Source organism: Tympanuchus pallidicinctus, unplaced genomic scaffold (assembly GCF_026119805.1).
Source record: "Tympanuchus pallidicinctus isolate F22 unplaced genomic scaffold, pur_lepc_1.0 scaffold3, whole genome shotgun sequence".
NCBI lineage: Eukaryota > Metazoa > Chordata > Aves > Galliformes > Phasianidae > Tympanuchus > Tympanuchus pallidicinctus.
Window position 1 is genome coordinate 74651557 of NW_026294747.1, and position 23410 is coordinate 74674966.

The window sequence follows — 23410 nt, forward strand, 5'->3', positions numbered from 1 at the left end:
GCAATATACCATGCTTCTAGAAAACTGTGTAATTCCCTCACTGACTCTACATACCAAACTAAGATGGCTGATGGTGCCTCTGTGTTACCTTTTTTTTCCTCTGGACCTGCCTGCACTCAAGTGGAAGGCAACATGAGTGTGTTTCATGCCTCATACAAAGAGAAACTGTAGGCAAATAGGTAGAGGATGCTGATTGGGTACACTTATGGAGAAACTCCTCCAAAAATTCTCTCAAGTTTGCTCAAGAGAGAACCCAAGTGCCCATCTCCCTCACAGAACTTTTTAAGAAGAGATCTGTAGGAGTAAGCCCAACGATGACCTAACCATACTACCCTAACAACCCTCCACTTTGATAGATAAACAGAAGATCTTGATGCTCAACATCTAAAACAGAGGCATATTTGCAACTGCTTCTGGGTAACAAATCTAAACCAAAGTACCAGGCAGGCTGCTCTGGAAAACATTAACTCCATCCCAACCAAACCCAGCAGAAACCGGCACAGAACAGAGGTCCACTACACAGCATAAAGACTTTCTGGGCAGAAAAAAAGATGGGCAAGGAAATGCTGCATGCAGCCTCTGGACATATAGTACTGGTGAAGATGTGGCTGCCTCACTGTTTGTATGGGTAGCTCAGCACTTGCTCTGTTCAAGGAGATCCCAGGCAAAAGATGCAGAAGTTTGGCGACTTCTGCTGTTGTTTTTCACTTTGAATCTTCTCAAGGTTCAGAGCTCAGCTTATAGCACGGTTTATCTGTGTAGGTACTACATAAATGAAAAGGCCTAGGACTTTCTGCATTCTCCAAAATTCACTGGCAATTTTTTCTCCCAGTCTAGGGAATGGTATTTGCTTGACCAAGGCATGGTTCTGCCTGTCACACAGGCTGGACTGACGATTAAATTCTCTCTGCTGCATTCAGAAAACAATCAGAAATCATACTACGCTGCTTTGAAAACCTAAGTCTGTGCTAAGCTGGAAGTCTGTCGTTGATGGTAAAATAATGTCATAAACATAAAATTACCCATGACTGTAATTGATACTGACGTCACATGAAATAAATCTGCTTCCCAAAGAGGCAGTTGATTATATCATTAAACAGAAGTATCAAGCAAGTGTAAAGAACTTATGGCTTCTTTTAAAAGCTGTAAAAAAGGTTCAAAGTGTGAAGTGAAATGGCATTCCTTGATACCTTACAGCATAAAAAATTAACCTAGAAGGTGATAGGTTGATGGTTGGACTGGATGATTTGAAGGTCTTTTCCAACCTTGGTGATTCTGTGAAATATATTCTAATATTCAACACTGTACTATTAAAAGGAACCTGAATAGTCTGGACAGCCTAACTTGTTTTACTCTCAGATCACTCCTTTACAAGAAATATTTCCTGTAAGCAGACTTTATGGAAATGGCAGGGATGTGGATTATGAAGTGGGTGGCCAGCAGGGACACTGAGCTGATTGTCCCTCTGTTCTCTGCCCTTGTGAGGCAGAGGCATGAGGGATGAGTTTACTACTATTCACATAGGTACTCTCCTTAAAATGGAACTACAAGAAATCTGTCTTTAAATTTGCTAAACGTTTCATCTAAACTTCAGATGTTCAAAGTATCAGCTATAAAGTAATGTCATACAGGAGGCACTACAGATGCTTTGCCTACCAGCCATTACAGTTACAACCTCTAAACAGCTAATTTTTTAACCATATCTATACCTGATAATTTGTCCAAAAGGACAAATAAAATATATTTGTGTTTTCTCAGCAAGTTTTTAAATGAAGGATTACATTTTTCCAAGGTTTGTATATGTTGTATGCTGAGTCTTGCTTTTTTCAACCATCTTTACATGACTTACAGTAGAAAAATCTGCATGAGTGAAAGTTCATTTGGGATTGGGTTTACCTCAGAGACAATACAGCTATGGAGGAAAAAAGGAGAGGAAGGAGAGATGTAAAAAACAGTAGGAAAAAAATCACAATTTATTTTCACGTAGACTTCAACTTCTGGAATCAAAATGTGTCCTGAAAATGTGTCTGACTGTTAACTTCTTTTATATACAGCACAAAAAAACATGAAGAGCATTTCCAACTCTTGCATATTCAAACACAACTGCAGATCCTCACATCTTTTTATACCATTTTGTATTGATTTTCTATTAAAAAGTAAATAGGAATGTGCAATGAAAATAGAGCAAGATATTCTCATTAAGATCATATAATCATGGAATTGAAGATACCATCCAAAATCCAGGAAGAAAACTCTCTGACCCCAGTGTGGTGTTAGAAAGCAGCCTTTCTTTATTCTTCATAATATGTAGCGGGCGACTTGACAAGCACATGCATGCTTCAGGTTTTACATTTAAACAGTAAAGACGTACATATGCAGTACGTAGGCACTCATATTCACTCTTCTTCAAGGACTCATTAATATATGCTAAGGTCCCTTTGGGCACGCTCAGTAGCATTTAGGACGGTTGAGTGCCCACACACTTCTTCCCCATTTTCCACCATCAGCTTCATCACTGAAACCTTCAACTCATTTTTGCTCATTTTGGAAAATTTCCATCCTTATTAGGCCACAGTGAACAAACAATACATGTGGTACCTGAGGAAAATGTCTTTGTTACCTTTTGAGGCAAAAGATAAAAGTATTCTGCTATGCCCCCAGTGCAAAATTATTGAGGGAAACAAGATTTCTCGCCCACTAAAACCAAAAGTTTTAGAACTATCAGTTATGGATTCCTTTTGCTAAATTAATATATTGGTTTTTGGACTAACGTACTAATTCCTATTGCTAAACAAACCAACCTATACCAAAGGGATTTCTAGAGGTCACAGTGTCCAAATTCCCTGCTCAAGCACAGACACCTCAAGTCCCTCAGTCCACTGGCAACACTTCTCCTAATGCAGCCTTAGGACTCCATAGGCCTTCTCTGCAGCAAGAGACATTGCTGATTCGTGAATAAGATTCATCTAGTTAAACTTGAGCTACATGAATGCTGGGCATGTAATCTGTGCCAGCTTCCTAGCTTTCCTCATTCAGTCAGGCAGACAAAAAACTGCAGCGTGAAATTCAAATCAACTTTAGATAGCTTAAGATAGATAAGTAAATTCACTTTCACCACTAAATGTGTAGTACAATAGTATATAGAATATTAGTATGTTAGTATGTTAGTATGATGACATTTCTACACCTGATAAACATTCTTATTTCAGTGTCCAGGGAAGTAATTAAGGTGTGACTTTCTCTCCTCTATACTATATGTAATTCTTGTATTCTTGAACATTATCAGTTTCCTCTCAGTATCATAGCTTCTGAGAAAGAAATACCACATCCTGCCAAACACTTCCCTATCTGACTCATTTAGCTGTATCAAACTGTCACCCTGACAAATTCCACTATTGAGAAACAGCAAATGCTATTAAGGCATACATCAACATATTTAAACTGCCAGATTTACGAAACAGAGACTATAAATAGGTTTGCATAAATAAGTAATCTTCATTAAAAACAAAATGACTTGAATAATTGGGAAAATACATGCCTAGTTTTTGCAATAAATAAAAACAAGCATTCCCCTTAATATTCAATAGCAAGTAATTCATGCTTTCCCCTAGTATAAATTTACTGAATAATTTAGATTTTAAATGCAAAAATAGTGTACATTTAAATCTAGTCTGTAAGTACAAGAGGATTTCCCACTCCCAGTAGGCTATGGTTTTCCTTTCTTTGTGGCTGAAAGCAAAACCTTGCTACTGATGTTTCTTGCATTGGCAGAAGCTAAGACTACTCAAACTGAAGTGGAATCTGAGCACAGCTCTTCCTTTCAGTAGACAAATGTTTTCTTTGCTATACTGTTAGGTAAAAACAGAGATGATATAGGGAACTTTGGCTGCTAGAGTTTGCAAAGAAAGCAACTGCTGCTCCTATCCTTTCTGTTTACAGCTGTGATTAAGAAAGACATTGCTCTTCAATTGGAATTTGTGTTGTATGTTGGCTGTAAACTTTCTGTCAATCTGTTAGCCTTCTCTGTTAAAGTAAGAAAACATAACCAAACTTATTATTTGCTTGAATTTGCATACCTGATAAATAGGGGTTGAAAGTACCTCACAGGGACTACAAGGTAATGCAGCCACGTTGACAGTGGTTATGACTGATACAAGATCAGCAGAAATCCTATCTTCAGCTGATGATGTGAACGTGACTAATGCTAGCCAATAGAGAGATAACTGAATTCTAAAGAATAATCCACTGGCAGTATCCCAGGTGCATGATAAGCATACGCTCACAGCAACTGCTGGCTGTCAGCTTGAACAATGCCTCGCCAGTCCCTGAGCAGCAGCAGCCCCTCGGCAAACCCCATGTGTGACTGCTCAGCAGTACATCACGTGGCATGGGATATCACTTGAACATTTTGGGTTGGCTTGCTGGCTGTGTCCTCTGTCAGCTTTTTGTGCTGCCCAGGCTCCTTGCTGGCAGGGCAGCACAATTAGCTGGAAAGTCACAGGCTCCATGTCAGTATGGTTCAAAGTCATCTAAAGCTCTGTGCTGGCCAGCTGGAGACCTGATGATCATCAACTCAGTGCAGGTGTGTTCCATTAGGGGTTGTGGCACATGGGGGGCGGGGGGAAGGTTCCTAAAAGGCAGCTTCAGGGAGCAGCACAGGCAGTCAGGTCTTGGCACGGCTCCTGGCACGGAGGGCTCCGTCGCTCTGCTGCTCCCAGTGGCCGTTGCCACTCACGCACGAGGAGCTCCAGTCATGGCACCCACTTGGCAGAAAGCTGCGTCCAAGCTGATCTCCAAAGGGAACGTGCAGCCATGCAGGTCTCAAGGTTTCTGTCAGGGTCTGATGGCAGCAGTGAATGCACCTGTGGCACAAGGACTGCTAGTCTGGTGACAGAGCTTTGTGAGGAGCCGAGCAGGCTGAGGGGCATCAGGGAATTGGAGAAGAAAATCGACTGCTGCAATCACACCTTACTCTCCTTGCGATAGACATTCTGCCTCCTCAAAAAGTTCACATCCTCGTGTAGATAAAAAAAGTGTAGAGATGCAGATAGATAAAAGCAAGTGGACTTCATGTGTTTTTATGCGTTACCGCTCCGATAGACAGGGGCACCTGCAACCAAAAAGACATGCCAGCAGAGCCTGGACAGACATGATGGGAACGATGCTGCTTCTCTAACACCCTGCTGGCACAAGAGCAAAGGTTCACAATGTCAGTGATTACTCTGTATTTAGCAGACATCCTTTTTCTCCAGGAAGTAAGGAATTCTGGTATCAGAGGATGATTGTTCAGTGAATGAAAGGAGGAAGAGATGTAATAAATTGAACAATGGCATTTCATCCTGTGTATATAAGAACCTCTCAATGTCATTGCTGTGAAATGACTGTTGAGCATTTCTGCATTCCAAAGAGAAGTTCCAGTGAAATGACAGTTAAGGCATGTTATACATGGGTAAATATTCACCACACCACATTTCTTCATTTTTCCTGATACTAAGGAAATGGTGGCAAGCAAGGCAGGCTTTCAGCTGCCATGACAGTGCCTCTCAGATTTGTGCAGCATCTGCCTGCCTCTCAGCAAGATCTCTGGAGATACAGAAATACAATCAATTTGTATGTAATACAGCTTCATCTCTGGATGGTGTCAGCATGCACCTAGCATATACTCACTGTCAGCTTCAGTGGGTAGCAAGGAGAAAGAATGCAGCAAATTCAGCCCAGATCTCCCTCAGCCATAGCCCAAGAAGGCTCACAGAGCAGCGTGCGTAAAAGGGTATTAAAAAAAGGAAGATCTTTGTGAAAGCACTTGTGTCCCTAAGAGTTAGTGCACATAAGAGTCAATGCACATATGAAGTAGGAAGAGAAATGTATGAGCTAATGAATGTCACCAGAATAAAGCAGAGATATATGCCAGAATTACATTTTTGCATGTCCTGGCTTTGGCTACAGCACTGCAAGTCAGCAACTGACCCCTGCCATCAGAGTTCTTACGAAACAAGGGATGATTACTGGTGCATAATTCTACAAGCGAGCTAGGAGACAAGAGATCTCCTTTTTTTTTTATAAGGATGTTTGTTCACTGAATGTGCCCACCAGAGTCCAGGGTTGATCAGCTCCCTCTCCAACTCCCACCTGAGTTTCCTCCAAGTACAACAACAAGGCACAGAATGTACCCACAGACACCAGTGGCCAAATCCATCCTGAATCTTGGCAAACCCCCAGTGTCTCACAGGCAGCAATCCTGCACCAATCAAGACTCCCTGATTCCTCCCATAGGCTGTTTGGATCGGTTCACCCTCTTATAGTCCCATATGGAGAGTGTGAAAACGCAATGGAGAATGGACATAAACAGTGGGCTATTGTGACCTGAATTAAGTCACATCACCACTGAGTGCTGCCATGCTGGACGTTCCAGTGAATACAAACTGGAGTCCAAGGCAGACAACTGATGTCATCAATGTGTTTTCCTCCATCCCCCTTTGAGATTGGGAAGAAAATTATCTGCATTCTTGTAACGGTTAGTTTTGCCACCATAAAAAAATATAAATAAATGAACAAACAAACAAACAAATAAATAAAGGGATCTGGATTAAGTTAAATCTGGGTGCAGTTGTACATCAGTGTGCTCACGTAAAATATAAACACCCAAAACATATTCTGTTTCCCCAGGCCATCAACATAATGACACACAGCCTGATGCAAAACAAGTTGGGAGTGCCATAAACAAGCAAAGGTCCATTAGGTGTGGATGCTGAAAACTCCAGCTTCCAACCTCCTGCTGAGCAGCCTCCAACACCTGGAAGTGAAACCTGACAGCAGCTTTGCAGATGGTTTCCAGCATTTACAGAGAAAAGGGGAGAGTGAACAACATTCAGATTGAGTGGAGGACTACAGGCTATCATTTTAGTTTTAGGCTGGACGTAACAAGTGTTATTTTTATCTAAAACGTCAAACTTCTCATTTCTGAATTTTCTGAAATTTCCCTGAAAGTTCCCTTTGAAACGTTCACTACTTTTTCAAGTGATTATTGTAGAAACCACTTCCCCTAGCATTTTTCCATAGTTCTCTATTTTTACTCTGCATGTTTTTGCAACTCAGTCAAGAAAGCTACGGTATTTTCCCCTAAGTATCTAAGTATTGTTGCATAATTACAGGGAAACAGATGTGTATTCTGAAAATGTATCTATACACAAATATCACGAGTCACAGCCTCTCTTCTAACCTTCTAACCTTGAATTTAAGTGCTCATCTTGGCCATTCCTATGGTACTCAGCACTGCTGAAAGTGAAGGAAGAGTTTCTGTGCACACAAAAAAATAACAACACACAGCATATTGGCTTTGCCAGTATTAGATAATTCAATTCTGAGGAACTTCACAAGTAATATCCTTACATAACCTACAACAAGAACTGGGGCCTGGCCTCTGTCCCAGGTACACATCATCAAAAATGCAGCTACTCCCTTTCAAAGAATCATAGAATGGTTTGGGTTGAAAGGGACCTTTAAGACCATCTAGTTCCAACCCCCTGCTATAGACAGGGACACATCACCCTAGACAAGGTTGCTCACAGTCCCATCCAGCCTGGCCTTAAACACTTCCAGATAGATGGAACCCACAGTCTGACTGGGCAACCTGTTCCAGTGTCTCACCATCCTCACAGTGAAGAATATCTTCCCAATATCTAGTCTAGATCTACCCTCTTCCAGTTTAAAACCATTTCCCCTTGTCCTGTTGCTACATGCACTTATAAATGGCCCCTTCTCCTCCTGGTTTATTTATTTAGTCTGATTTTTTTTTACATTTATTGGATACTATGGACTTCATAATTTTGACAGACAATAAAGGGAGAAGAACCTGCTGTAAGAAGCTGAGCTGCCCAAATAGCTTGAACTGAGTGAGTTAATATCTCAGATACTCGACAGAAGAAAAGAGATGTTATTGCACCTCTGTTTTGACAGGAGCACCTGTGAGAGACTGAGATGTTGTGGCTACCTTACTCAGGCTGGATAGCACCTTTCTGGGACTAACTTATAATGAAGGAGAGGGAAGAGCACAGGGTAGCTTGCTCAAGTCCCCTTCTAGAAGGTCCGGGAACCACACACTGAGCATGTGTGTCTAAAAGACACAGTCCTACACACCCATGTGTGCACGCACTGTTTGGAGGAACCAGACCCAATACATTGCTTGAACCTGGGGTGGTAGTTTGGACTTTTCATTTACCTCTATTCTTCTATCTTCATTTTTTTCTTTCTCTCTCATATGTTAAGTGCATTAAGATAACAAGGTTGAAATAGTTTCTCAGCCCAGATTTCTTCTGCCAAAATAGCTGCTTAAATTTTGGTTGCTTCTAAGTGAGAAAGGTGCTGAGCACTGTAAGCTGGAGGGAGACACAGCAATTTGCTTATGTCTTAAGTGCTCAATCAAGTTTCAGGAGAGGATTAGCTGTGTTTGTTGTGTCAACCAATACGCTATCATATCACTAGCCTCTGGCATTTTTTTCTTTTTTTTTTCTTTTTTTTTTTTTTGACCTTTGGTATATCACAATCAGTGCTAATGATTTTCCAGTGGTGAGAGCTTCCTTGTTCCCTCTGGAGAGGCAAACCAAAGCAGGTCCAGAAAACTTCAGGATGAGCTCAGGAATACCTGTTCAAGAATTGAGCGGACTGGAAAATGGAATATGCATATGAAGTGTTTTTTAAGACTCCTCTGACCATCAACTGAGAACTAAAGGCTCTTACAAAGCTGGAAGATGACAGAAACTTTAGAACAGAAACAGAGATATTTTACTTCCTAGATGCTTTGTCAAATTCATTTTCGCCAGCAAAATGACAGAGCAATAACCCTTAAGGCAGGAGCTGGGAAACAGAACATTTTGCATATGTGATAGCATAATATTTTCTAGTAAATGGTAAATTTTCCCAAGATGGCTTCTCATCTCAGGCTCTTTTATTAGGGTTCATACAAATTATTTCTCATCTACGGATTTAGTACCCTCAGGAGTATTTCTGCATTTCATTATTTTCCAACCAGTAGTTCAGGTTAGATGGGCAAGGCAAACTGGAAAACAGAACCTTTCTGAGTGCCAGACATCTGAGCCAACAGCTCTTGACTCTCCTCACTAGGCCCAGAAAGGGCTGGGGCTCGCTGGGTCAGGAGAAGGCCTGGTAGCCGGGGCCTGTCCCACAGCCTGAGCCAGGGAGCAGAACAAGCCTGGGACAGGAGATGCAGCCCCAGCCCCGGGCACTGGGCACCACCATGGACACTGGGACAGGCTGGGGCCAGGGACAGGTCCAGGCCAAGTCTTGTGGTTGGGGTCTGGGCACAGGCTGTGGGCCGTAGCCAGGCACAGGCAGTTTCCACAATCCATGACTGCACCTTGGCTGCAGCCTTCCCACAGCACAGCTGGGAGCCTCTGCCCACCTCCCAAACACTGGGGCTGCTGTCAGCTGTGACTTTGCCCTGCGTGCCCAGGGCCCTGGCAGCCAAACCCCTGGGGCGATGCCCTCAGGACTGACACAGCCTCTTCCTTGTTGTCCCACCTCTCACTCAGATTTGTGTGGTCTAAGGCTTGAAATCTGAAGTGGTTTTGGGGAAGTCCCTGGCCTTGCTGTCCCTGAGACTCCATACTTCAGTCAACATACCAATCACTATCCTGTTCTTTTCTTTTTCCTTTTTTTTTTCTCCCTTGCATTTATAACACATAGTTACAGAGCAGAACTTTGTATCAATAGACAGTTCTGAGCCTCCTGAAAGGCACTCCAGGCCCCCTGGTATGCAGGGGGTGTTGCAACATTTCCAGACTATAATTGTAGAAACCAAACAGCAGCAAGCTTCCTGGACTGTTTGAGGAGTCTCACTCTCTGGAGATATTCAGACCTGGGCTGGGCAGTGTCCTGAGCAACCTGCTCTAACTGACCTTGAGGCTGTATCTCCAGTTTTAGCCGTTCTGTGGCTCCCTAAAAGGTACACATATAATTTTATTTCACAAAGAGCATGGCTCTCCAGCTTCCTCATGTCTTTATGAAAGCAGGCAGCTGAGAAAAAAAAAAAAAAGTAGCTGAAGAATGGTATCAACATAGCATAAACAAAAGCAAAATCAAAGCCCCAAAGTTCCAAAGAATATACAATTGAGCTATAATTTCTGGCAGTGTTTTCAAGAAAACAGGAAAACTCATTTGGAGTGCTATCTCATGATACTCTATTTGAAGGAGCATTATACTAAATGATATCTGCAGTTGTGTTTGAAAATTGCTTTTAGGCTATACGAATTTCTTCAAAGTACAGAAATTGGAGATATCTTTTGTGTATGAAGCATGGAGTAAATAGGGATTTCACTGATTCGGTTTCAGAAGAAAATATTCTTGGAGCTGAGAAACCAGAGAGCCTGTTGATATATATTTTTTACCCTTTCTCACAAGAATCTCCATTTAAGAATTTCTATGTTCAACTGAGTTTTCTTTTTTATTTTTAGGAAGGATGAAGCTTTTAGAAGAATTTTAACTGACTAGTTGATAAGCTGTTTTTATTATGCATCCAAATGATGCACAGAATTTCAGCTTATTAACATAGGTTACCAGAAAGACAGGATCAGTTGCCACATTTTATTAATTTAGCACTGGATATTACTTTTCAAGCTGAAATAGATAAAGATTCCTGTTTCTACTGCGACTTCAGAATCATGAGATTTTCCATGATGGATGTTCTAAATTATACTTTAAAAATGTGGAGAGCTGTAAGTACTCTGTAATGTGAGTATAATGAAGAACCTCATCAACTTTTGTATTTCTGTTTTTCTATTTCTTATGTAAGAACCATGGAGTTTCCTTTTCCTTCATACATAAATATGACTTTATCACTTTCATGAGAAATATGAAGTGTCTCTTTAATCAGTATCTTATCAATAAGGTAAATGTTATCTTTGTGTGCTGCTTTTTTATTACATGTTTATAAGCTTCTGTGTAAAACGCCCATAAATGAGCTTCAGGAACTGTAACTACATGTTGTTGATGCAAAGAAACTGCAGCGCCTCTATTGATTACATCAACTAATGTCTGCTTTAGCTTTTCAGAGTATTTCTTTCTTGTTTTAGGGGAAAAAAAACTCCTTGTGTTAAATATTTGGTGATTCTGTGGTATTTAAATATTCAAGAATTTGGCTCTGAGCACAAGCTATGATTCAGCAGAGCTTGAATACAAAACAAAGTAACTGAAGGGGGGGTAATTTTACTATGTATTGAGTTCTTCATATAAGGGATAACATTTTGTACCTGTATTCATTTCACTTACAGAAAGACAATTTTATACATTCCCAAGATGTAAAGATCAGGCTTGAGCACACAATTGATGTAATCATTGTTATTCTGTGACATTTTTCCCATGCCAACAGGACCTTAGCAAAGTTATCTCTTTCTTCTTTGGTCAGTCTGGACTCTCCTGGCATTTATCCCAGCAGAGACTCCCAACAGGGCTGTGGGCAGCCACAGCCAGGGCCGGGTTGTGGACTGCAGAGACTGTGCCTGGCCATGGCCCTTATCTGGGTGTGGACCTGTCCCACTTCTCATGGCAGTTGCTGACTATGAGTTATGATCATTTGCATTTAGACATATTTCCAGAATTGACAGCAGCTTTCCTGTACATAGGTAAAAGGCAAAGCAGTGCTTAAAAATGAAGATCTCTAATTGGTCTGCTTTTCTTTCAGTGAAATTGCAGCTGAGTTTCCTATTAAAAGCACTGTCTAAATGGAAAAATGTGGAACAGTGTTAGGGGAAGTGATGTCCAGAATAATCATTATTTATAAGCTTGGGAAAGTAGTGAATGATTCAAAGGGAACTTTCAGAGAAATTTCATGTTTCAGAATGGGAAGTTTGACGTTTTAGCTAAAAATAATGCTTGTTACGTCCAACCTAAAAGAAAAATCATTGTGTAGTCTTTCATAGAATCATCACAGAATCATAGAATGGTCTGGGTTGAAAAGGACCACAGTGATCATCTAGTTTCAACCCCCTGCTATGTGCAGGGTCACAAACCACCAACCAGGCTGCCCAGAGCCACATCCAGCCTGACCTTGAATTGCTCTAGGAATGGGGCATCCACAACCTCCCTGGGCAACCTGTTCCAGTGCTTCACCGCCCTCTCAGTGAAAAACTTCCTCCTAATACCTAACCTAAATCTCTCCTGTCTCAGTTTAAGAGCATTCCCCCTTGTTCTATCACTATGCACCCTCGTAAACAGTCGTTGCACCTCCTGTTTATATGCAGCCTTCAAGTATTGGAAGTCCACAATGAGATCTTCCTGGAGCCTTCTCTTCTCCAAGCTAAACAAGCCCAGTTCCCTCAGCCTTTACTCACAGGAAAGGTGCTCCAGCCCTCTGATCATCTTGGTGGCCATTCTACTCTGGTCTCATTTCAAAAGCTCTGTGTCGTTCTTGTGCTGGGGGCCCCAGACCTGGACGCAGTACTGCAGATGGGTATACCTCACTAGAGCTGAGTAGAGGGGAACAATCACCTCCCTCTTCCTGCTTGCCATATCTTCTCTAATGCAGCTCAGAACACAGTTGGCCTTCTGGGCTGCAAGTGCACACTGCTGGATCACATCAAGCTTCTTGTCCACCAGGACACCCAAGTCCTTCTCAACAGGGCTGCTCTCAAGGGGTTCTTTGCCCAGTCTGTATAAACACCTGGGATTGCCCCGACACAAGTGCAACATCTTGCACTTGGCCTTATTGAACCTCATTATGTTCACACAAGCCCACTTCTCCAGCCCGTTGAGGTCCCTCTGGATAGCATTCCTTCCTCCACTCAATCTGAATGTTGTTCACTCTCCCTCTTTTCTCTGCAAATGCTGGAAACCATCTGCAAACCCTGCTGTCAGGTTTCACTTCCAGGTATTGGTGGCTGCTCAGCAAGAGGTTGGGAGCCAGAGTTTTCAGCATCCACACCTAATGGACCTTTGCTTGTTTATGGCACTCCCAACTCCCAGTTTTTCATCTGGCTGCGTGCCATTATGTTGATGGCCTGGGGAAACAGGATGTGTTTTGGGTGTTACTTTTCTTTCTTTTTTTTTTTTTTTGTGAATCATACTAATGTACACCTGCAGCCAGATTAGACTTAATCTCACATACAGACCATACACTCTGCCCTAGCAACTCTATCAGCAGTTACCTTTCAGAAATGAAAGATACTCAATCAGAAACTGAATAGATTTTTTTTTTTTTTTTTTTCCCTCAACCATAAATTTATGGGAAACCCCTCAGGGAATGTTTAATAATTGGTCATAAATGATATTATGTGTAGCTTGCATAAACTTTAAGTCATTAACATCAGCACATTTGGTCACATGTTCATACTTCTATTATCTCTCTCAGTAGGGAAGTAACTTGCTGGTGGTACAATATAATTTTTCTGTTGTTAGTAATGGACATCAAATTACATTAAGTGAATGTGCGTAGATCCAGCTGCCTCTATTTATTTATGTGTAGATTTAACTTCTGGTAAGAGAAAAACATATCCTGAAATTACTCATTTTTCATAAACCACAACAGAATCATGAAGAGCATTTCAGGATTTTTAGAACCTTCTGGATTCAGTGGTGTTCAGTTCCCTTAAGTATTCTTCACCTCCTCACATACCAAGGGTAAAATGACTTGCATGGAGCAATCTCTGTCCTAGAATATACTCTAAACTGTACAGGCCCTGAGCTGTCTGATCTGGCTCACCCATCTTTGATTGGTGGTTGCGATAAATAATCATGAAAGATCCCCTGCAGTCTAAGCAGTTCTGTGATCCTTATGACTTGTTCCACAGCTTTACATGTAAAATCATGTGCTCAAGTTCCACTTCAGCTTGTGTATGAAACATAGCCATCAGTAGCAAAGTTTTGCTTTCAGCCACAAAGAAAGGAAAACGATGGCCTACTGGGAGTGGGAAATCTTGTCCGGTTCCTAGCCTTACCCTGTGAAGTACTGCAGATTTCTTCCAATTAGATGTTCATATAAAATGTGTGATTAGGCCTGGGGACGAGGATAAGAATTCAAATTCTAGCAGAGAAGAGTGGAGATTACTTTCTGCTGAGCCACTGCTGTGAGCTGAGTGTTGGAGGAGCCTTTGTCAAACATAGGAATACCTATAACTAAGCAATCGATTTCCCAGTGTGCTTTGGTCTCCTGGTTAGCATCAGTACACCTTCTCCCCAGCTTTTTAATTTTGTAGTCTCTTTGTCTCAACACAGAAGTTAGCTCTGGATCTAATTTAGTAACAACAGTACAAGCAATTCCATCATGTATACTGTAAAAGTCTCTTCCCTGTGCCTGTTCTTTGTTCACATAACCAAACATCACATCAATCTAGTTTTCTACTAGTTCAAGCATCAAAAACCCAGCCATAAACATAAAACCAACCTGGAATCCCACCTGCATGCTACATGGAAGCTGTCCTAAGAGAACCTTATGAGCCAACAAGTTCTTGCTGTCACAGTTCTGCTGTGTTCTTCCAGGGCCCTTACCACTTCACTCATCCTGTTCAGATCCTACAACACTCAGCTATGTTTGTTCAGCTCCTCCCACATGCTGAAAGCCACTGACTGCTTTAGGCAGTTTGTTATGCTAAACGACTTCCTGGGGGCCCAAACGAGTGCCCAAGCAAGTGCCTGCCTTCCACCAGTGCCAGCTCCAATGATCGGCACAGCAGTATGGTGCCTAGTGGCAGTACCCATGCCTCAGGCTCCAATCTCGAGCACGACACTCTGGTTTGTCTCTCATGGATCACTTTGTGTTTCCTGGTTTTTGGCACAGCCAAAATATATACACAGGATGAAATGCCATTGTTCAATTTATTACATCTCTTCCTCCTTTCATTCACTGAATAATCATCCTCTGATACCAGAATTCCTTACTTCCTGGAGAAAAAGGATGTCTGCTAAATACAGAGTAATCACTGACATTGTGAACCTTTGCTCTTGTGCCAGCAGGGTGTTAGAGAAGCAGCATCGTTCCCATCATGTCTGTCCAGGCTCTGCTGGCATGTCTTTTTGGTTGCAGGTGCCCCTGTCTATCGGAGCGGTAACGCATAAAAACACATGAAGTCTACTTGCTTTTATCTATCTGCATCTCTACACTTTTTTTATCTACACGAGGATGTGAACTTTTTGAGGAGGCAGAATGTCTATCGCAAGGAGAGTAAGGTGTGATTGCAGCAGTCGATTTTCTTCTCCAATTCCCTGATGCCCCTCAGCCTGCTCGGCTCCTCACAAAGCTCTGTCACCAGACTAGCAGTCCTTGTGCCACAGGTGCATTCACTGCTGCCATCAGACCCTGACAGAAACCTTGAGACCTGCATGGCTGCACGTTCCCTTTGGAGATCAGCTTGGACGCAGCTTTCTGCCAAGTGGGTGCCATGACTGGAGCTCCTCGTGCGTGAGTGGCAACGGCCACTGGGAGCAGCAGAGCGACGGAGCCCTCCGTGCCAGGAGCCGTGCCAAGACCTGACTGCCTGTGCTGCTCCCTGAAGCTGCCTTTTAGGAACCTTCCCCCCGCCCCCCATGTGCCACAACCCCTAATGGAACACACCTGCACTGAGTTGATGATCATCAGGTCTCCAGCTGGCCAGCACAGAGCTTTAGATGACTTTGAACCATACTGACATGGAGCCTGTGACTTTCCAGCTAATTGTGCTGCCCTGCCAGCAAGGAGCCTGGGCAGCACAAAAAGCTGACAGAGGACACAGCCAGCAAGCCAACCCAAAATGTTCAAGTGATATCCCATGCCACGTGATGTACTGCTGAGCAGTCACACATGGGGTTTGCCGAGGGGCTGCTGCTGCTCAGGGACTGGCGAGGCATTGTTCAAGCTGACAGCCAGCAGTTGCTGTGAGCGTATGCTTATCATGCACCTGGGATACTGCCAGTGGATTATTCTTTAGAATTCAGTTATCTCTCTATTGGCTAGCATTAGTCACGTTCACATCATCAGCTGAAGATAGGATTTCTGCTGATCTTGTATCAGTCATAACCACTGTCAACGTGGCTGCATTACCTTGTAGTCCCTGTGAGGTACTTTCAACCCCTATTTATCAGGTATGCAAATTCAAGCAAATAATAAGTTTGGTTATGTTTTCTTACTTTAACAGAGAAGGCTAACAGATTGACAGAAAGTTTACAGCCAACATACAACACAAATTCCAATTGAAGAGCAATGTCTTTCTTAATCACAGCTGTAAACAGAAAGGATAGGAGCAGCAGTTGCTTTCTTTGCAAACTCTAGCAGCCAAAGTTCCCTATATCATCTCTGTTTTTACCTAACAGTATAGCAAAGAAAACATTTGTCTACTGAAAGGAAGAGCTGTGCTCAGATTCCACTTCAGTTTGAGTAGTCTTAGCTTCTGCCAATGCAAGAAACATCAGTAGCAAGGTTTTGCTTTCAGCCACAAAGAAAGGAAAACCATAGCCTACTGGGAGTGGGAAATCCTCTTGTGCAGTTCTCTAGCCTTACCCTGTGAAGTACTGCAGATTTCTTCCAATTAGATGTTCATATAAAATATGTTAGTAGGCCTGAGGATGAGAATCCAAATTCTAGTAGAGAAGAGTGGTGATGATTACCTTCTGCTTGAAAACTGCTGTGAGCTGAGTGTTGGTGGAGCCTTTGTCAAACACCCAAGACTCAGAAAGAGTTAACCCACAGGCACCAGCCTGTGCTGATTGTGCCGGGTACCCTGACTGCACAACTCCATCTAACAGCCCATTTCCTGCCTCCAGACCGTTACCAGAGCTCCTACCCTGCTCTAGAGGAGCCACAAACAAACTCCAGCACTTGCCTGGGGACACACAAACTCCTAGAGCCACAACAAGCCATCGACTTTTATTTTCTTTCTCAATGAGCCTAAAATAATTGTTCACTCTTTAAGACTATTTTTACTATTTAAGCAGTCAGGTGAATACTTTCTCTTCATGTCTGCTACAAGTTCAATGGTCTGTCCACAAATAGGTCCACTGCCAGAACATCCTCACAGTCTTCTTACTGTCTTGCTGTGGGGATGGGCATAGCTGATGTTGATTTGTGCATACATCTGTTTTCCTCTGCAATGATTTCCACAGAAAACAGGCTGCCATTTCTAGCTGTTGCCAGAACTCCTTACCAGTAATTTACCAAGGGCCTCCACGACATCAAATAACTTTTCCCTGGAAGCACTGGTAGGAAAGAGCTGCTATTTTTGAAAGAAGTGCAAGAAGAAGCACCTGTCTGAGGTAATTGGCAGGACACTCAAAAGCATCACATCTGTGGTTAATTTTGTTCTCAGCCAGAGGGCACTCGAATCAATATCACTTAAGAGAGCGATGATCAGCAGCCTGCTGGCTACGCTGTGGGCTCGGAAAGATGCTTTCTATCATTGTTACTGCACAAAGCTGCCACGTATTGTAACACCGTGATTTTAGTCGCTTGCCCATTCCAGTCACTAAATACTGTTTCCAAGTCCTTCATTTCTTCCGTTCTCATTCCTGTTTTGTAAACTTGTTCACCCAAAGTGGAGACGCAGTACAAAGCACATCAGCAGGCAGGCAAAAAAAAAAAAAAAAAAAAAGCGCCCCAGCACGGCGCTTTGGTTCGCCTTCCGAAGAGCACTTCGCGGTTCTGGCTTTTGGCAGCATTAGAGACAGCCGCGGCATCGGCCAGAACGGGGAAAGGTGGAACGACTGTGGAACCGCTGGAGGGGGCGCGGGAGTTTCCAGGCGTTACCATCAGCAGATAACGGCAGCCCCGGCAGCGGGGCGGCGTCCTGCCCGTGCAACATCCCGCCTGCGTGCTGGGCTTGAGGGGGCGGCGGGCGCGGTGAGTCAGCGCGGGGACGGCCTATAGCGGCGCAGTTGGGGAGCGCTCAGTGCTTCGGCTACGCCGGGTGGTGGGCGGCGTTCCTCCTGCAGAGCGAAAGCGTTACGTTGAGGGTAAGCGGCGGCTGCCGGCCCGTACCGCCGCCTCGGCCATGGGGCAGCCGCGGTCCCCCCGCGAGCGCTGCTCCTGCAGCAACACCAACTGCGTGGAGCGGCCCCTGACGCGGCTCTTCGAAGCGCTGGGGCGCGTCGTGGCCGCCTGCCCCTGGCCCTTCGTGCTGCTGCCGCCGCTGCTCTCGGCCGGGCTGGGCGCCGGCTTCGTCTTCCTGCCGGACCTGGAGACGAACGACATCGAGGGCCAGTTCACGCCGACGGGCGGGCCCGCCAAGGCCGAGCGCGACTTCGTGCAGCGGTATTTCCCCACCAACGATTCGGAGCGCTTCTCCGCCGAGCGGCTGCCCACGGAGGGCGCCTACGCGGCGCTCATCGCCGTGGCCGCGGGGGACGCCTCGGTGCTCGACCGGCCGGCGCGGGACGAAGTGCTGCTGCTGGACGGCGCGGTGCGCGCCCTCGGCTACGAGCGGCTCTGCGCCCGCAGCGGCGACGCCTGCGCCAGCGCCAACCCGCTGCTGCCGCTGCTGGCCAACGGCAGCGCCCTGCCCGAGCTGCCCTTCCCCGGCGGCGGCGGCGACGCGTTCCTGGGCACCGCGCTGGGCGGCGTGCAGACGGACGGCAGCGGGCGCGTGGAGCGGGCGCGAGCAATGAAGCTGATGTTTTACCTGCGGGAGGACGGCGGCGCGGCGGGCGAGAGCCGGGCGTGGCTGGAGACGTTCCTGCGCGTCTTCCCGGCGAAGCTGCAGGAGCTGAACCTCACGGCCGTCGAGGTAGCGCCGGGGCGGGGGGCTGCGGCTGCGGCGGAGCGGGGCCGAGCGGCGCGCGGGGCGGAAAGGCGTGCTCTGACTTGGCGCTGTTTTCGCTCCAGGTGACGTACTTCACCTCGTTGTCCAGACAAGAGGAGTTTGAGGGAAACACCAAGAGCGTGATCCCGCTCTTTTCCATCACGTACTTCCTGACGATCACCTTTTCGGTCGTCTCTTGCCTGAGGTAAAGTACCTGGGGCTGCGAGCAGCCGCCTCCGCGCTTCCGCTCCGGCTCCGGCGGGGTTTGGGCTCCTTCGGCTGCTGCTGAGCGAAGTGGTTCTGAAGACGCCGCCCTCGTGAAATGTAACCTTTGGCAAAAAGCATTTTTTCACTTTCACTCCAATGTGAGCATGCTTCCCATGTGCTTAAGTGAGGTTCGTGCAGAGCACCAGGTGAATCCCTGAACAGCACTTCTGTTCAGTCGTGCGCAGCCTGAATGTTCATACCCAGCAGACCATCCTGTGAAGACATCAATCACTTACGTGGTCCTCATCTCATAAAAATCATTTTTTTGTTAATGGTATGTTTGCATGTGTTGCAGCTATGTCAAGAATCACAACAAACCATACTCTTAGCAGTCAGAGTACTCTAAGTGTGGCACGAACAGGCACAGTCACCAGGTCCTACTTGACCTTACTCAGAAAGGGGGCCAGGAGCTGCTGGCTGCTCTGTGCAGCACAGAGCTCTGCTAACACTTTGTAAAGACAAGTCCAAAAATGGAAGGAAGCCAGAAAGTGTGGAGGAAGTATTCTGTTTTCAGGTCTCGTTGCACTGTTTTTCTGTCACCTCAATCGTGGAACAGTTGAATCAACGGTAACTTCACAAATTGCTGCAAGTCTGTGTAAGTCCCTAAGCATTCTGCTTGCTCAGAGAATCCTGAGCCTTGCCTGCCTTCACAGAGAACTTAGGCTGCCCTCTCTTTTTCAAGTGGAAGGTGAGCTGTCCTACATTTGCCAGCTATAGGGAAGGGTTTGTATGCTGTGCTTGAGGCATAAAGTTCTACTCAGAGGGTGGGCTGCTTTAACTAGATCTTGTGCAATGCACCGTGCTAACTAGGACATGCAATTTTGGCTATGAGCCATCTCAGGCATCATCAGTTGGGAGCACAGCCCAAGTAAGGGTAGTTCCACCAAGTCACATCTGTACACCCATTGAATTACTCTGTACTGCACTGACCTCCCATGAATTAGGCAGCTGTGATGTGCTTCTCATATTGGAGTCTGGTAGGTTTCAGCTGGATGTAGTTCCAGCCTACGCAGCTTTTTATGTATGTAAAAGTCATGGCTTACCCAAAAGAGGAGCAACTTGAATTGGACATGGTAGCTTACCAGATTTATCTTGCTCAGAACCAAGAGGTTCTCTTAAAGTTTGGAAATGTTCTAGAGCTTGGAGGATACTTCTAATGGGGCACAAGGTAGCTCTACTGTCCCATTGCAGCGCTACCACATGCAAAGTCACTCCTTGGGAGTGCTCCGTGCGAAATCCTCAATCCAGTCCTTGCAGGCATCTTGGCAAATGGCCAGTAGCAGGTCTGTCTGCTATAAAGCTTATCTACAGCACAGTGCTTGCAGCCCAGGAGATACATTCATGTTATACTGACACTACCCTAAGGACCTGGACAGAGCCTCTAAAAATGAATGACCTGTTTGCACATGCTAAGTCTAAACTCTCAAAGGTACTTATCTTCACTGTAGTTATTGCTCATTGGTACAAAGATCAGTGTGCATATTTTACTCTCAGGTGCATTTCTCTGTAAGTGGCCAGCAGTAATAATGTATCTAGCACCTGCCGTATAAATTCATTTTGTCTTAATGCTGACGCTTGGGAGTAATCTTAGCAAATAGCAACTTTCACCAGGTTCTCTTGAAGGATGGGACACAATCCGTATCTCTGCAGAGTCAGTTGTCGTGCCAGATGCCTTGGTGAAATACTTGACGTGTAACTAAGCTGTTCCTTAAAACGTTTTCAGGCTGAGCTGTGTAAGGAATAACATCTGGCTTGCATGCTGTGGAGTGCTTTCCTCCGGTTTAGCTGTATTAAGCAGCTTTGGATTGATGATGTACTGTGGAGTACCGTTTGTGGCAACTGTAGCAAATGCTCCATTTCTTATTCTTGGTAAGTAGAAAAAGTGTGTTGGGCTCCTGTATGAAGAGAAAAGCTGGAGTTAAAACAACTTGACAGTGTTACTCCTGTGGGTGTTGATTCACACTTAGCTCAGCAGCGAGCAGTAAGGAATACGTGCACAACTTCAGCAAACCTGCAGAGACTAAAGCCAGTACGTTTATTATCATCTGAATATGCAAATTAAGTTACTAGGGTCTTTGATTAGATAAAATCAGGCCTGAGCGTATCAGGGCAGTCTGCAGTTTCAAAGTTCGTCTTGTTTTGATAAGATCTGAAATTTCCCGTGCAGTGTAATGACTTCAAGCAGCCTCATTTTGGTTTAACACTGACGTGATGCTTGTTCCTCCTATGTAATATATTCATGTGAGGTTTTCTTGGTCTTAATCCCTTGCTGATGAAAGCTCATGGGCCTCCTGGGCTGTTAGAGGCTGCAGGCAGGTCTCATGTGTCCAACCCACTAATTTTATGTTTTATTTTTTATGTTTTTGTTGCCCTCTTTTTTTTTTTTGTTTTTTTTTGTTTTTTTTAGTAAATATCTTATATAAGTAACAGAGCTTGTGTGTGTATATATATATATATTGTATATATATATATATTGGCTCTTAACTCCTAGCCTGGCAATGCTGGGATGTTCTCCAGCCCTGCTTCTATAAGGGACAGGACAGGGACAACACCAGGAGAAGGCTGACTGAGAAGGCCTCAGGTCTATGGGTGATCTTTCTGTTGTGGAAGATATATATACACGCACATTAACTGTTTTATATCCTTTACATGTGACCCAAGATAATTCCTCTTTACTCAGTGTTGCCCAGGGAAGCCAAAAGTTTGGATGCCTGTGCAAGGTTGTGTTGGGTGTCTAATGCAAGTAGGAGGCAGGACTTTTCTTTGTTTCCTCCATGATTCAAATTTGTTTGGTATTTGTACGTTTGTTCCCTGGATGCAAAAGCTCCAAATTTAACAAAGAACCTCTCATGAAGCTAAAAAATGTTTGAAAACAGTCACAAGAATCACAGAATCACAGGGGTTGGAAGGGACCTCCACAGACCATTGAGTCCAACCCCCCTGCCAAAGCAGGTTCCATATACCAGGTCGCACAAGTAGGTGTCCAGGTGAGTCTTGAACATCTCCAGAGAAGGAGACTCCACCACCTCCCTGGGCAGCCTGTTCCAGTGCTCCGTCACCTCACTGTAAAGAAGTTCTTGCGCACATTTGTGGGCACAGTCTCTTCAGATCTTTATAGATATCATGATGAATTTGGTTTTTGGATTAAGGCAAACAAATAATCTTGATTTTAAAAGAATTGCTTTCAGATCTGCCTGACTGCCAGCAGCTGTGTGGCTCAACACTATGCAGCACCCCCTTCTGGCTCATCCCTTCCTGGGTTTCTAGCTGATGCTCAGAGAGATGAGTGCCTATCCCAGTTTTCAGTATTTCAGTTTTAATTGATTACTGTAATTGGTCTTTGCTGGTCATGTACATTGTGGGGCTAGAAGATTCTAAATCTGGGAGGAGATAGCTGCTGAGTGTAATTTCATTTCCATGCTTATGAGTGTATATTTTAGAATGTAATTAGTTCTTAATAATCTTACTGGTCTTTTACAGTACATGTCCTTTCTTGTTGACTTCAATAATGCTTTGGATGCTGTCTTGCAAAACATCTTTGTAGGTAACGTTAGGAAGTGCAGGATAGACAAGTGGACAGTGAAAAGGGTTGAGAAGTAGCTGCCTGCCAGAGCTCAGAGGGTTGTGATTGGTAGTACAGAGTCCATTTGCAGGTCTGTAACTAGCAGTGTTCCCCAGGGGTTGGTGCTGGGTTTGGTCTTGTTCAGCAGCCTCATCAGTGACCTGCACGAAGGCATAAGGTCCACTCTCAGCAAGTTTGCTGGGTACACAGCTGGGAGGAGTGGCTGACATACCAGAAGGCTGTGTCGCCTTCCAGCAAGACCTTGACAGGCTGGGGAGTTGGGAAGAGAGGAATCTGATGAGGTTCAACAAGACCAAGTGTAGAGTCCTACAGCTGAGGAGGAATAACTGCATGCATCAGTAGAGTTTAGGTGATGAACTGCTGAAGAGGAGCTCTGTAAAGAAGGACCTGCCTGTCCTTTTGGGGAGCAGGTTGGCCAATGAGCAGCAGTGTGCCCTTGTGGCCAAGAAAAGCCAATGATGTCCTGGGGTGCATTAAAAAGAGCATGGCCAGCAGGTAGAAGGAGGTAATCCTCCCCCTCTACTCTGCCCTGTTGAGCCACGTCTGGAGTACTATGTCCAGTTCTGGGCTCCCCAGTTTAAGAAAGACAGGGAGCTGCTGGAGAGAGTCCAGCGGGGGCCACAAATGAAGATGAGGGGCCTGGAGGAGACTGAGTGGGGATCTATCTAAAGTTTACAAATATCTAATGGGTGGGAGTCAAGTGGATGGGCCAGCCTGTTTTTGGTGGTCCGCAGCAACTGAACAAGGAGCAATGGGCACAAACAGGAAGTTCCATATGAACATGAGGTGAAACTTACTCTGGAGGTGACAAGAGCACTGGAACAGGTTGCCCAGAGATGTTGTGAAG

The 23410-nt window shown here is 44.6% G+C and overlaps 1 protein-coding gene across 2 annotated transcripts in view; it reads left to right on the top strand.

Annotated features, from left to right (window-relative positions):
• The window catches only part of PTCHD3 (patched domain containing 3), a 54892-nt gene that overhangs the window by 24472 nt on the left and 7010 nt on the right, over positions 1 to 23410 (top strand). The window contains exons 1-3 of one of the 2 annotated variants that reach the window (XM_052694446.1): positions 17746 to 18698; positions 18797 to 18918; positions 20704 to 20849. In XM_052694446.1, the coding sequence (XP_052550406.1) occupies positions 17967 to 18698; positions 18797 to 18918; positions 20704 to 20849 (1000 nt within the window). In that variant the 5' untranslated portion in view covers positions 17746 to 17966. Of the gene's footprint in view, positions 1 to 17745; positions 18699 to 18796; positions 18919 to 20703; positions 20850 to 23410 lie in introns of those variants that run through there. The other variant, XM_052694445.1, reaches the window with a different exon arrangement.